Source organism: Musca domestica, unplaced genomic scaffold, assembly GCF_030504385.1.
Source record: "Musca domestica strain aabys unplaced genomic scaffold, Musca_domestica.polishedcontigs.V.1.1 55, whole genome shotgun sequence".
NCBI lineage: Eukaryota > Metazoa > Arthropoda > Insecta > Diptera > Muscidae > Musca > Musca domestica.
The window spans coordinates 36,219-48,123 of NW_026712355.1; the positions used below are offsets into that span (position 1 = coordinate 36,219).

Sequence of the window (11,905 nt, forward strand, 5' to 3'; positions counted from 1 at the left end):
GATATTTGTAGTGCTCCTCTTTTAGAAGTGGATTTATTTGTTGTCCAGTCGATGTGCTAAATGTTTCTCCTGTATTGTATTTACCTTTGGTTATGTTTTGCGTTTTACATTTGTCAATTCCAAATGCCATTTTGATGTCTCTGGAGAAGATTTCCACAATTTTTAGCAATTGGTTCAGGTTGGGTTTTGTTCCAGCGTATAATTTAATATCATCCATGTAAAAGCAGTGTGATATTCTGAAGTTTTCAGTTGTTTTAAGTCTATAGCCGTATAGGCTTTGTTTGAGGAGTGTAGAGAGAGGGTTGAGTGCTATGCAGAAGAGCAGTGGGCTTAGAGAGTCGCCCTGGTATATCCCCCTTGCGATCCTGATTGGGTTTGATGTTAGATTGTCGGATCCATTTCGAACATGGAGAGTGGTCTTCCAGTTTTGCATAAGTTGTTTTATGCATTTTATTATTACTGGGTTGATATTATATATGGTTAATACATCAATTATCCAGGAGTGTGGCACGGAGTCGAATGCCTTTTGGTAATCTATAAAGGCAGCATACATGTTCTTACGATTTTTTATAGCTTGCTTCGTTACAATACTGTCTATTATAAGTTGGTCCTTGCATCCCTTAGTTCCTTGTCGGCACCCTTTTTGCTCTTCTGCAATTATGTCCTGAGATACGCAATATTCGGATATTTCTTGGCTTATACATGCCGTGAAAATTTTGTATGCCGTATTAAGACATGTTATTGGTCTGTATTGGGCCGGAGAAGATGGGTTTTCAGTTTTAGGTTTGAGGTATGTTATCCCGGAGCTCATGTCGGCAGGTATATTTTCGGGATGTTCTAGCATATTGTTAAATATTTTAATAATTTGCGGATGTAGAGGAGTAAGATACTTGTAGTAGAAATTGTGTATTTTGTCCGGTCCGGGTTGTTTCCAATTGTGCAGTTTTTTAATTACTTTTTTGAACTTGGGTTCTGTAATTGTGTAGTGACTCATGTTGAGGTTTGTTGAGGTGCTTTCGATGATAGTATTTATCCATGCAGGATGAGGATTGTGGTTGACTTCTTGGCTCCAGATTGCTTTCCAGAAGTGCTCTATTTCCACCATATTAATATTGTTTTGGGTGGATGAAATCGGTATTGAATTTGTGGCTAGACTGTTATAAAATCTTTTTTGGTTATTTTGGAACTGTTTGTTTTGTTTTGACCTTTGATAGCTTTTCATGTATGATCGTAGTCTTGTTGTGTATTTTAGTAGTCTTGTTTTATAGTGTCGCGGATTTGTTCTATAGAGCTGTTCCTTGGTTCAAATTGAGTGTGGATTATGTATTTTCTTTTTATATGGTTTAATTTATTTTTACACCTTTTCCCTGTTTTCCCGCTTATGTGGCTTGTGATTACGCCTAAGTCCCGTCTATATTGGTCTATCTTTACCTGTAATCTGAATTGCCACCGGGGTTTTAGGTGGGTTTGTTGTTTCGACGTTGGATTGTTTATTTTAGTTCTTCTTGTTGGTGTATTATAGGGTTTTGACATGCTGGGTTTTTGTGTTTTGTTAGTTAAAGTAGCTATGGTGTTGGCACTACAGTATATAAGTGCACTTAGGTGGTTATAGTTGAGTTCATCTGATAATTCATGTGGTAGGATGTGGTTGTTTACTATTGATGTTATTGCTTTTAGTTTTTTCGAGGGGATTGGTTTTGCTATATATGGTCTGTTTTCGGGGCTGATTCCAGAGAACTTAATTTTCATTTCGTTGAAGGTTTCTATTGTTTTTATTATTATATCAGTGTGTGGATCTGGAATTAAATTATTTCTTATTATAGCAGCTCGTCTGTCTGCTATGTTTTGTTGGGTGAGATGGGATAGTTCAGGGTACTCGGAAAGAAAGAGAGTATACATTTGCTGCCTGTAACCAGTTTGGTTTTCCGCGCGTTTGGCTTTAAAGTACGCCTTTAGGACTGACATATTCATGTCTTGCGTCCACTTTATTCTGCGTCGCGGCAGCCCTGTCGTAGCGGTCGTCTGTTCTCGAATAACAGAGGAAGCGCGTGTAACAGGTGGACTTATGGTTGTGTTGGTCCGTTGTTCAGATGTGGAAGTTAGTTGGTTTGTTGTGGTAATGTTATATTATTATTTTGTGTCTCCATATTTGTTTTTTGTGGGTTTGGGTATTTTGTTGACGTCTGCCTACCCAAAAGACGTGTGGTGTACAGCCGCCCCTGACCTGGGAAACAGACGCTGACCTGAAAGCCGCTCGATTCGAGACAGACGCTCTCGGGATTCACTTGGGGTCCGCGGGGTCGTTAGGCCCGTCATCCTTTTTGGAGGATGCCCCTGCGTTATTATTATATTATTATTATTATTATTATTATTATTATTACTATTATTATTATTATTATTATTATTATTATTATTATTATTATTATTATTATTATTATTATTATTATTATTATTATTATTATTATTATTATTATTATTATTATTATTATATTATTATTATTATTATTATTATCTTATTCTTATTATTATTATTATTATTATTATTATTATTATTATATTATTATTATTATTATCTATTATTATTATTATTATTATTATTATTATTATTATTATTATTATTATTATTATTATTATTATTATATTGTTGGGGATACTCCTCAACCTTTCTAGGGTTAACCACCACGGACCACTCGTCCCTGGCCAACCTGGTTCCCACCTGTCGTTTGAGAACTACTTACGATTGTCACGCTGGAAATTGCCTGGGTACTGACGGCTTGTTGTCCTAGTCGTGGTCGTCCACTAGCAGCTATCCGCGGGGAAGATGTTGGGCAAACGGGCCTGGAACCGCCTTTACAAATAATAACTAACCGCACAGTTTTTTCTTCAATTTTGTTTTATTTATTTCAATTCACTTATTACTTATTATTATTACAATAGTATTTTGTTTGTATTAGTTTTAATCCATATGATTTTAGTTTATGTTTTCTCTTTTATTCTTATTTCACTTTTTCTTTCTTATTAGGTTTTAGTTTCATGTTTTATCTCTGCTGACGGCTGCACTGGCAATGACCGATCACACAAAATGCACCAACGAACGAAAAAAAGAACAAAAGAAGAACAAATAATAAATGTCCTGTGTCGTGTCGTTATCAGTGACCGCCGTCAAAAAAAAAGAGCGGAGCGGGCGACGTTTATGGGGATTTTTTTTTGGTGTTGCCCTCTTTACGTTTCCCCATAAACATCCTCCCCCCCGTTGGGATTCCTCCCAACTTGGAGAAAAACAAAATAAATTCAAACTTGTAAACTAATTAAATTGTGTGTTTGTATAAATGTTAATATAACATAAAAAAGGAATTCACCAGAATCCAGCCTGGATGGTACAATGATTAACACCTCTTGGGCATTTCTCCAAAAAAGGTCCAACCAAAATAGTGTTTTGGACATAAGGCATATTTGGTTCCAAGATAGGCAGTCCCATGTATATGCCGTCAGCTGCATCTTTCCCCAAAACGACGCTTATTGGACCAGGTCGGTAAAAATGCGTGTCAGCTACAACATTTCGCGGGTAAGTAAATGATACACGGCTGACGTCGAGGTAGTGCCATGGTTCAATGGGATGGTCCGACTCGCATACCCTTACTATCGTTGTAAACGTCCTTACATTATTGTTCGTCGAAGTCAGCACCACCTTGAAGAAAGGGCCAAATTGAGGATTGTATTTTGGCAGAGGATGACCTAAATAGATGCAGCTATCCTGGGCCATAGGGTTGAGCAGGACCCTGATTTTTACTGCAGGTTCTATTTTGCCAGGACTGTGCAGAAATGCCTCCGCTGTCATTTTCGTCCAATATGATTGGCTCGTATCCAAGGGGTGCATAAGCGTATGGTGGGCGAGTTTACAAACACGACACCCGGTCTGCCAGGGACAGTAGGCGATACGGTGACCCATACCAAGGCAATTACGGCAGTACTTCGATCTGCGCACAAAGTCAGCTTTTCCTTCGGGGGCTAGCTGGAGGAAAGATCTGCAGTGCCGTAAAGAATGTCGCGTATGACAAAGAGGACATTTGAAGTCATCATTGTAGCTCATCTGTAAGGAAGGGAAAGGTAGTTAATAATACAATTGCGTAGAGCAAGACTTCATGGGACCATTTTGGCTGGAATTCGGAGCAGGATTTATTCTGAGCGAGGAAGTACAACTAATTTGTGGACCGGGCGAGAGATAATACCACATTGGGTTTTTAAGTCCACAACACGTACTCGAGTGTCCTGACCATGGTGTAATTTTATAACTCGACCCAAACGCCAATCAGTTGGGGCAAGAGCGTCATTCTGTACCACTACTAGGTCATTTAAACGCAAATCATCCTGGGCTCTTTTCCATTTGGGGCGCTTGTGAAGTTCCTTGAGATATTCCGACTTCCATCGACGGCAGAACTCTTGAGAAATAAACTTCAAACGTCGCCAACGATTCAATAAAGATGATTTACATTCGACTTCTTCTGGCTCGGCTGGGGAAAGTAACGAACTTCCAATAAGGAAATGTCCTGGAGTAAGGGCATTGAAGTCATCAATATCTTCGGATAGAGGAGTAAGAGGTCGAGAATTTAGACACGCTTCTATGTTGGCTAGTATAGTCGAAAATTCTTCGAAAGTGTGTCTAATCTGTCCTGCGATCTTTTTCAAGTGGCTTTTACAACTTTTTACCCCGGCTTCCCAGAGACCACCCATGTGGGGAGCTGAGGCAGGTATGAAATGCCATTCTAGTTTTTGAAATCCATATCGAGTAACGGCATCTTCCTTAATTTCTGAGACAATCTTCATGAAGTTAGCCCGAAGTTCTCGATCAGCACCCACGAAATTTTTGCCATTGTCCGAGTACATATTGAGAGGACACCCACGTCTGGCTATAAAACGAGAAAGTGCGGCCATGAAGGCAGGGGTGGACAGATCGCTGACAGGTTCCAAATGGATAGCCTTTGTTGTAAAGCATACGAACAAGCAGATATAACCCTTCGAAATGCGACAACCTCTACCGCTAAACGTTTTTATTTCGAAAGGCCCGGCGAAATCTACCCCGGATGTGGAAAATGGCCAGGAGGAAGTGCAGCCATCAGTTGAGTTCGTCGTTTTCTTTGAGCCAAGACGCACCGAGTACATGATCTATAGTGGGTTTTCACCAAATTTCTCCCTCTGATGATCCAACATTCGAGTCGAATAGTGGCGAGAGTAAGTTGAATGCCTCCGTGATTAGTCTGCCTGTGAACGTGATCGACATAGAGTTTGGCAAATTGGCTTCTATAAGCCAAAATTATTGGATGTCTTTCGTTATACGAGAGGGTAAGGGAGGAACTTAAGCGCCCGTTTGCCCGAATAAGTTGATCCTTGTCTAAAAAAGGATTTAAAGAAAGTAAAGAGCTGCCTGATTCCAATCGTTTATTTTTCGTGAGACAATCATACTCTGAGGGAAAGTGAATTCTTTGAGACAAAGACATCAAACGATAACGGGCAAAACTAATTTCCTTGCAAGAAAGCTTTATACCTTCAAAGTGGGCCAACTTTTTACTCTCCGGATGGGTTCTTCGGACAAATCGAAAAGCGTAAGCAATGGCGCGGACAGCAGTGGATAGGCGAGAAAACCGTCCTAAAACGTCCTCTTCCACGGTAGATCGAGCAAGATTAACTTTGATAGGTTTTGACTCAAGACTAGTCTCCGTAATCGCCACAGCGGAAGGCCATTTTTTACTATCTAGCTTCAGCCAATGAGGCCCATGCCACCACAAATCAGACTCCTTAAGCTCTAAGGGAGTCCGCCCCCGGGTTGCTAGATCTGCCGGATTTTCATCGGTCGGAACATGACGCCATTCATTTCCAACTTTTTCCTGAATGATCGAAACCCTATTCGCCACAAAGGTTGTCCAAGTATACGAAGGTTTTTTGAGCCATGATAAGACTATAGTTGAGTCAGACCAAGCAAACAGCGGAGCTTTTGGTAGTTCTAATTGTGAATTAATCGAATCTACTAATTCCGCTAGCAGAAGAGCTCCACATAACTCCAAACGGGGCAACGACATTTTCTTCAAAGGAGCAACTTTTGACTTGGCTACGAGTAAGTTTGCAAAAATAGAGCCACCAATTTCCACTCTCAAATAAAGGGCTGCCGCATATGCCGACTCCGATGAGTCACAAAACCCATGAATTTCTATATTACAATTCGGCGAATATTTTACCCAACGCGGTATGCTTATTTCTTCTATTCCTTTGGAATTTGATACAAAATGTTTCCAATTTAACAGAGTAAGAGATTTTAGTGGATCATCCCATCCAATATCATCCAACCAAAGCTGTTGCAATAGAATTTTTGCCGTAACAACAATCGGAGCAAGCCATCCGAGAGGGTCAAAAATCTTGCAATGGTTGATAAAACTTGTCTCTTTGTATATGAACTTCTTTCTTCGATTTTTTCAATTACAAAGTAAAAGCTATCAGAGGCGGCATTCCACCTAATTCCCAAAGTCTTAGCAGAACTCTTGTCACCGAGTTCAAGAAATTCTGCATTCAAGAGATGCTCACGAGCAAGACCATTCAAAACTTCTTTTGAGTTAGATGTCCACTTTCTAAGTTCAAAGCCAGCTGATTCTAAAATGCCTGTGAGTTGGTTACGAGCTTTAAGTCCTTCTGAGACATTATGAACTCCCACCAAGGCGTCATCGACATACATGTTATTTCTCAAAATTTTCGAGCCAATAGGAAACAAATTTTCCTCGTCATCCGCTAATTTCAAAAGCGTTCTGAGGGCCAGGTAAGGGGCGCAATTTACACCAAAAGTGACTGTCTTCAACTCATAGTCAACTATTTCTTCATCTGGGGAGGTTCTAAAAAGTAATCTCTGATACTTTGTGTGTTTTGGATTGATCCAAATTTGACGATACATCTTTGAAATGTCCGCATTGAATACATATTTGTATATGCGCCAATTTAACACCAAAGATATAATATCCTTCTGCAATGTAGGACCAACGTATAACGCATCGTTTAAACTTTTCCCATGAACTGAGGGACACGAGGCATTAAAAACTACCCTCAACTTTGTCGTTGTGCTTTCGGGCTTAAACACACCATGGTGGGGCAAATAAAAACAATCCTGGTAGTTAATAAGTCCTTCAACCTTCTCCATATGTCCCAAGGACAAATATTCTAAAAGAACCTCCTCATAATCAGACTTGCGACTTGGATTTCGCAATAACGAGGTTTCGTTACGCAAAAATTGAGTAAGAGCTATATACCGACTAGATTTGGACGAAAGAGCGAAAGATATGTCCGATCGGAAGGGCAAGTCTACTACATATCTCCCATCGGGACAACGCAATGTAGTAGATCGAAATATTTCCTCGCACATCTGATCGTCCGATGATATTATAGGGACTTTTGGCACCTCCTCAATTTCCCAAAATTTAGCCAACTGATTTTGAACCGAAACTCTAGTACAATGTGAGACATGAATTGTAGGTCGCTTGCCCAAATTTGTAGATGGTCCTGTCAATATCCATCCAAAAACAGTTTCTTGGGCTACCAGAGAGCCAAGTATATTCTTCTTAACCCCACTTAGCAAAATAATTGGATAAACATTTCCCCCGAGTAAGATGTCAACTGGGCCACTTTCATAAAATTTGGGATCCGCATAATCTAAATCCGGAAGTTCCTCAACACACACTTTATCTAATGGCTGTGTAGGGATATCTCCAGTTATTTCTGGTACCACAAACGCTTCTAAGTCCAACGAGAAAGATCGGTTCCTTATTGACCCAATTGTAACAGATGCAATTTTCGAACACTTTGTTAAATGCTCTCCACCGAGTCCTGAAATATCAGCAGACACCGAACAAGTTGGCAATTTTAACATTTTCTGAATACGACACGATATAAATGTATCATCTGAGCAAGGGTCCACCAACGATCGAATTCTATATGCAACTCCGTTTTTAACAATGTTTACCCAAGCTGTAGCAAGCATTGTCCTACTAGAGACCTTTGTGTGAAATGTTCGGGCACGTGAAGAAGTTGTAGGTCCATCAGAGGGCGAGTTTGTAATTGGGTTAGAATAGTTAGTAGATTCATCAACATTATTCCCATTATTTGGATACACTTTATTCTTGTGAAGATGAATATTATGCATTAATTTGCATTTTGCACAACCGCCTGATCTACAGTCTGCCGCTCTGTGACCTTGAGCTAAACAATTTATGCACCTATTTTCTCTTTTTACAGCATTTAGCCTATTTCTAAAATCCATACTCAGAAATTTAGTACAAGACTGCAAAGAATGACTCCCTTTGCACAATCTGCATTTACTATCATTTGTTTTAGTATGATGAACTCTAAACTGCTTAGGTTTATCATATTGGTTAAATTTGGGGCGAGAGTTTTGATTGGCTTGCGTCCCATTCGAGCAAGTTATATCCGATACACTTTCCAAAGCTTGAAACCTATCCGTCAGAAATTTATTCAAGTCCTCCCAACGAGGCATTTCAGTTTTATTTACTATGGACTGTTCCCAAAGTGAAAGAGTAAGCTTCGGCAATTTAGAGGAGCATTGGTATACAAAAATTGGGTCCCATGACTTCACATCAATTTTGTATAACTCAAGGACCGAAATACAATTTGTCACTTCACGCTGTAATTTCTTTAAGCTGCTAGCCGATTCTTGTCCGCAATGAGTCAAATTGAATAAATTTCTCAACTGGGTATTCACCAATATTCTCTTATTTTCGTATTGGTTTTTGAGGTTGTCCCATGCAATCGTAAACCCTTCGGCCGTTAGAGGAATGTGACGATTTATATCTCTAGCTTCACCGCTCGTCTTTTGAAAAAGATGATATAACTTTTCCACAGAGCTAAGCTTTTTGTTATTTATATATATGGCTGTGAATAAATCACGAAAACTGGGCCATGATATATAATCTCCTTGAAAAATTTCCGTATCGCATGGTGGTACAGAAATAGAAGAAGTTGACTTTTGATTAAAGGAGCTCGGTACAACCTTAATTTTCTCCTTCCAATCTCCCAGAATATTCACGCATCTTATATAGCTCTCATGAGCAAGTTTCTTTTTTGTTTTAAGTACCTCCTTATTCTTCTTACTGCATTCGGGATCAGCAGTACAATGTTTGTATGTTTCCTTCCATTCGGCCCATAAACTTTGGATCTCAGCCCGCTCGGCTTCAATCGCCGATTCATTGTATCCCGACGCGTCTGTATCCTTAAGATTTTCCTCAAAGCAACAAATTTCCTCACACTGAGTTAAGAATTCTTCTAGATTCGCCATTTTCTAAGTGAAAGCTTATGTTCTTACAACATGAGCAAGAATATCAACAAATTAGATTCCACTTTATCAGTCAGCCAATTGACTTCTAATTTATTTTATGCAATATATCCAACTTTCAAAGAGCAAGAAATATAAATGTTGCCAAAATGGTATCTAGTATGTCGAATTACACACGACAATTTTCTTTTTAATTTTCTTTCCCGTGGGCAAGTTTCCAAAAATATCCAAAATGTTCCAAAAATTTAAGATTCCAATTTAATATAATTTCAAAGGCAAGTCGCCAATTTCCAGAAAAATATTTTCTTTATTTTTCCAAAAATATTTTTATTGAGTAAGTTTTATGCCACAAAATTGTTGTTTGCTCATCCAATAATCATATATATGATGGCTACAATTTGCCCAAAAATGTTTCAAATATAAAACACTCAAAAACATAGCCCAAATCCAATAAGTGTTTTTTTTTTTTTCCAACAGTTCACTCATATGTAACATTCAACTCAACTCAATGTCTCACTGACATATCAAAGTACAAAGATCCAAATGATCCATAAAACGTCATTATGTTTTAACATGAGCCAGTTTTTTATATTGAGAAGGAGAATTGTTCGGATTTGCAAACAACCAACAGTAGAGACAGCCAAACAACAATAAAACCAAATGTTTTTGTTTGCTTTATTTCCTTGCTTCTCTTTTCCAACGAGATACTGCCACCAGTCAAGCAAACAATCTCACATCAACACTTCGTCTCAGCAAAAAATTCACCCTCAGCAGTAAGAGCGAGTAAGAGAAACACACAACTACAATTATTGCAATAAAGAGCAAGTAAACACAGCCACTGAGACAACGCAGCAGCAACCCAACTGAACACAAGCAGCACTGTCAGCGCAAGAGCAAGCAACCAACTGACAAGTCAGCATAAAACAACAACAATGTGCACCCCAATTAAGTGCCAACAAAAACACCAAAAGTGATGATGACGAAAAGTGCCGGTTCAACCCAACAACAACGACACGGCAAATGACCAACAACTGGTAGAAATTTCAAATTTTTGTAACGGTACCCAGGAGTCAACAACTTGTTTTGCCTTGATTTTTTTTTGCAAATTTGGGTGTAACTGTCGAGCAAATTTTTGTTCTTTACTTTATCACAACACCATGGGCAAGATATGAGATATGTTTTTTTTTTTTTTTTTTTTCTTCTTCACCGGTTCACAAAGGACCATATGTTGGGGATACTCCTCAACCTTTCTAGGGTTAACCACCACGGACCACTCGTCCCTGGCCAACCTGGTTCCCACCTGTCGTTTGAGAACTACTTACGATTGTCACGCTGGAAATTGCCTGGGTACTGACGGCTTGTTGTCCTAGTCGTGGTCGTCCACTAGCAGCTATCCGCGGGGAAGATGTTGGGCAAACGGGCCTGGAACCGCCTTTACAAATAATAACTAACCGCACAGTTTTTTCTTCAATTTTGTTTTATTTATTTCAATTCACTTATTACTTATTATTATTACAATAGTATTTTGTTTGTATTAGTTTTAATCCATATGATTTTAGTTTATGTTTTCTCTTTATTCTTATTTCACTTTTTCTTTCTTATTAGGTTTTAGTTTCATGTTTTATCTCTGCTGACGGCTGCACTGGCAATGACCGATCACACAAAATGCACCAACGAACGAAAAAAAGAACAAAAGAAGAACAAATAATAAATGTCCTGTGTCGTGTCGTTATCAGTGACCGCCGTCAAAAAAAAAGAGCGGAGCGGGCGACGTTTATGGGGATTTTTTTTTGGTGTTGCCCTCTTTACGTTTCCCCATAAACAATTATTATTATTATTACTATTATTATTATTATTATTATTATTATTATTATTATTAATTTAATTTATAAAATAATTTACTTGAGGTATCAGGTGCAGGATTTATTCTAATTCTTGTGCTGTAAGAGTTTACAACATACATGAAATAATCAGATTATAAAAAAATAGATAATAGATAAAAACATATTATATTTTTCAAGTAAAGGGTTTCGAATGGCCCCATATCACATAACCTAAGCTGCAAATTTCAAAAAAAAAACTCAGCATTTTTGTGCGATTAAATTTAGTGGAAGCTGAATATTTATACATAAAAATTATATTTATATATGCAATAATATATAATAATGATATAATATATACAAAAATAAGTCAAAGGCAGACGAAAATACTAACGTTAGAAATTTGAAATTTTGCACCATGATCAATCTAGGTTCTTAGCTGTTTGATAAAGCTGGGTGTGTGTGGAGATTTGTACTTAAAGGATACGAAAAATACTAAATATTGAATACTTTGTATTGAACAAATGAAATGAGAGTTACTGATGGGGTGCAGAAAAAATGTACTGAAGGCTTCATAGAAATTCGAACTTTAAGGTTATGAAAAGTTCTAAAATAGTACTAAACTCCATACTGGTACCATTTATTATTATGAGAATAAATAGAGCTAACAGCTTGAATTTTTTTATGAGAATCAAGTTGGAAAGTTAGTTTGATATATGAAGGTTCATTTGGAATTGTGTACTAAGTGTGTGAATAGTACTAA

General features: G+C 38.1%; 1 protein-coding gene across 1 annotated transcript; it reads right to left on the bottom strand.

Annotated features, from left to right (window-relative positions):
- Positions 1-3,037: 3,037 nt before the first annotated feature.
- Positions 3,038-10,791, bottom strand: LOC131805434 (uncharacterized). Its single transcript, XM_059128582.1, has 2 exons — positions 10,645-10,791; positions 3,038-4,090 (listed from the first exon to the last, which is right to left on the bottom strand). Exon 2 carries the CDS (start codon positions 4,088-4,090, stop codon positions 3,356-3,358), a length of 735 nt encoding a protein of 244 aa, XP_058984565.1. The 5' UTR covers positions 10,645-10,791; the 3' UTR covers positions 3,038-3,355.
- Between the last annotated feature and the right edge of the window lie 1,114 nt (positions 10,792-11,905).

Excerpts from the sequence above, each read along its gene's own strand:
- LOC131805434 (XM_059128582.1), bottom strand. The coding sequence starts at position 4,090 with ATGAGCTACAATGATGACTTCAAATGTCCTCTTTGTCATACGCGACAT.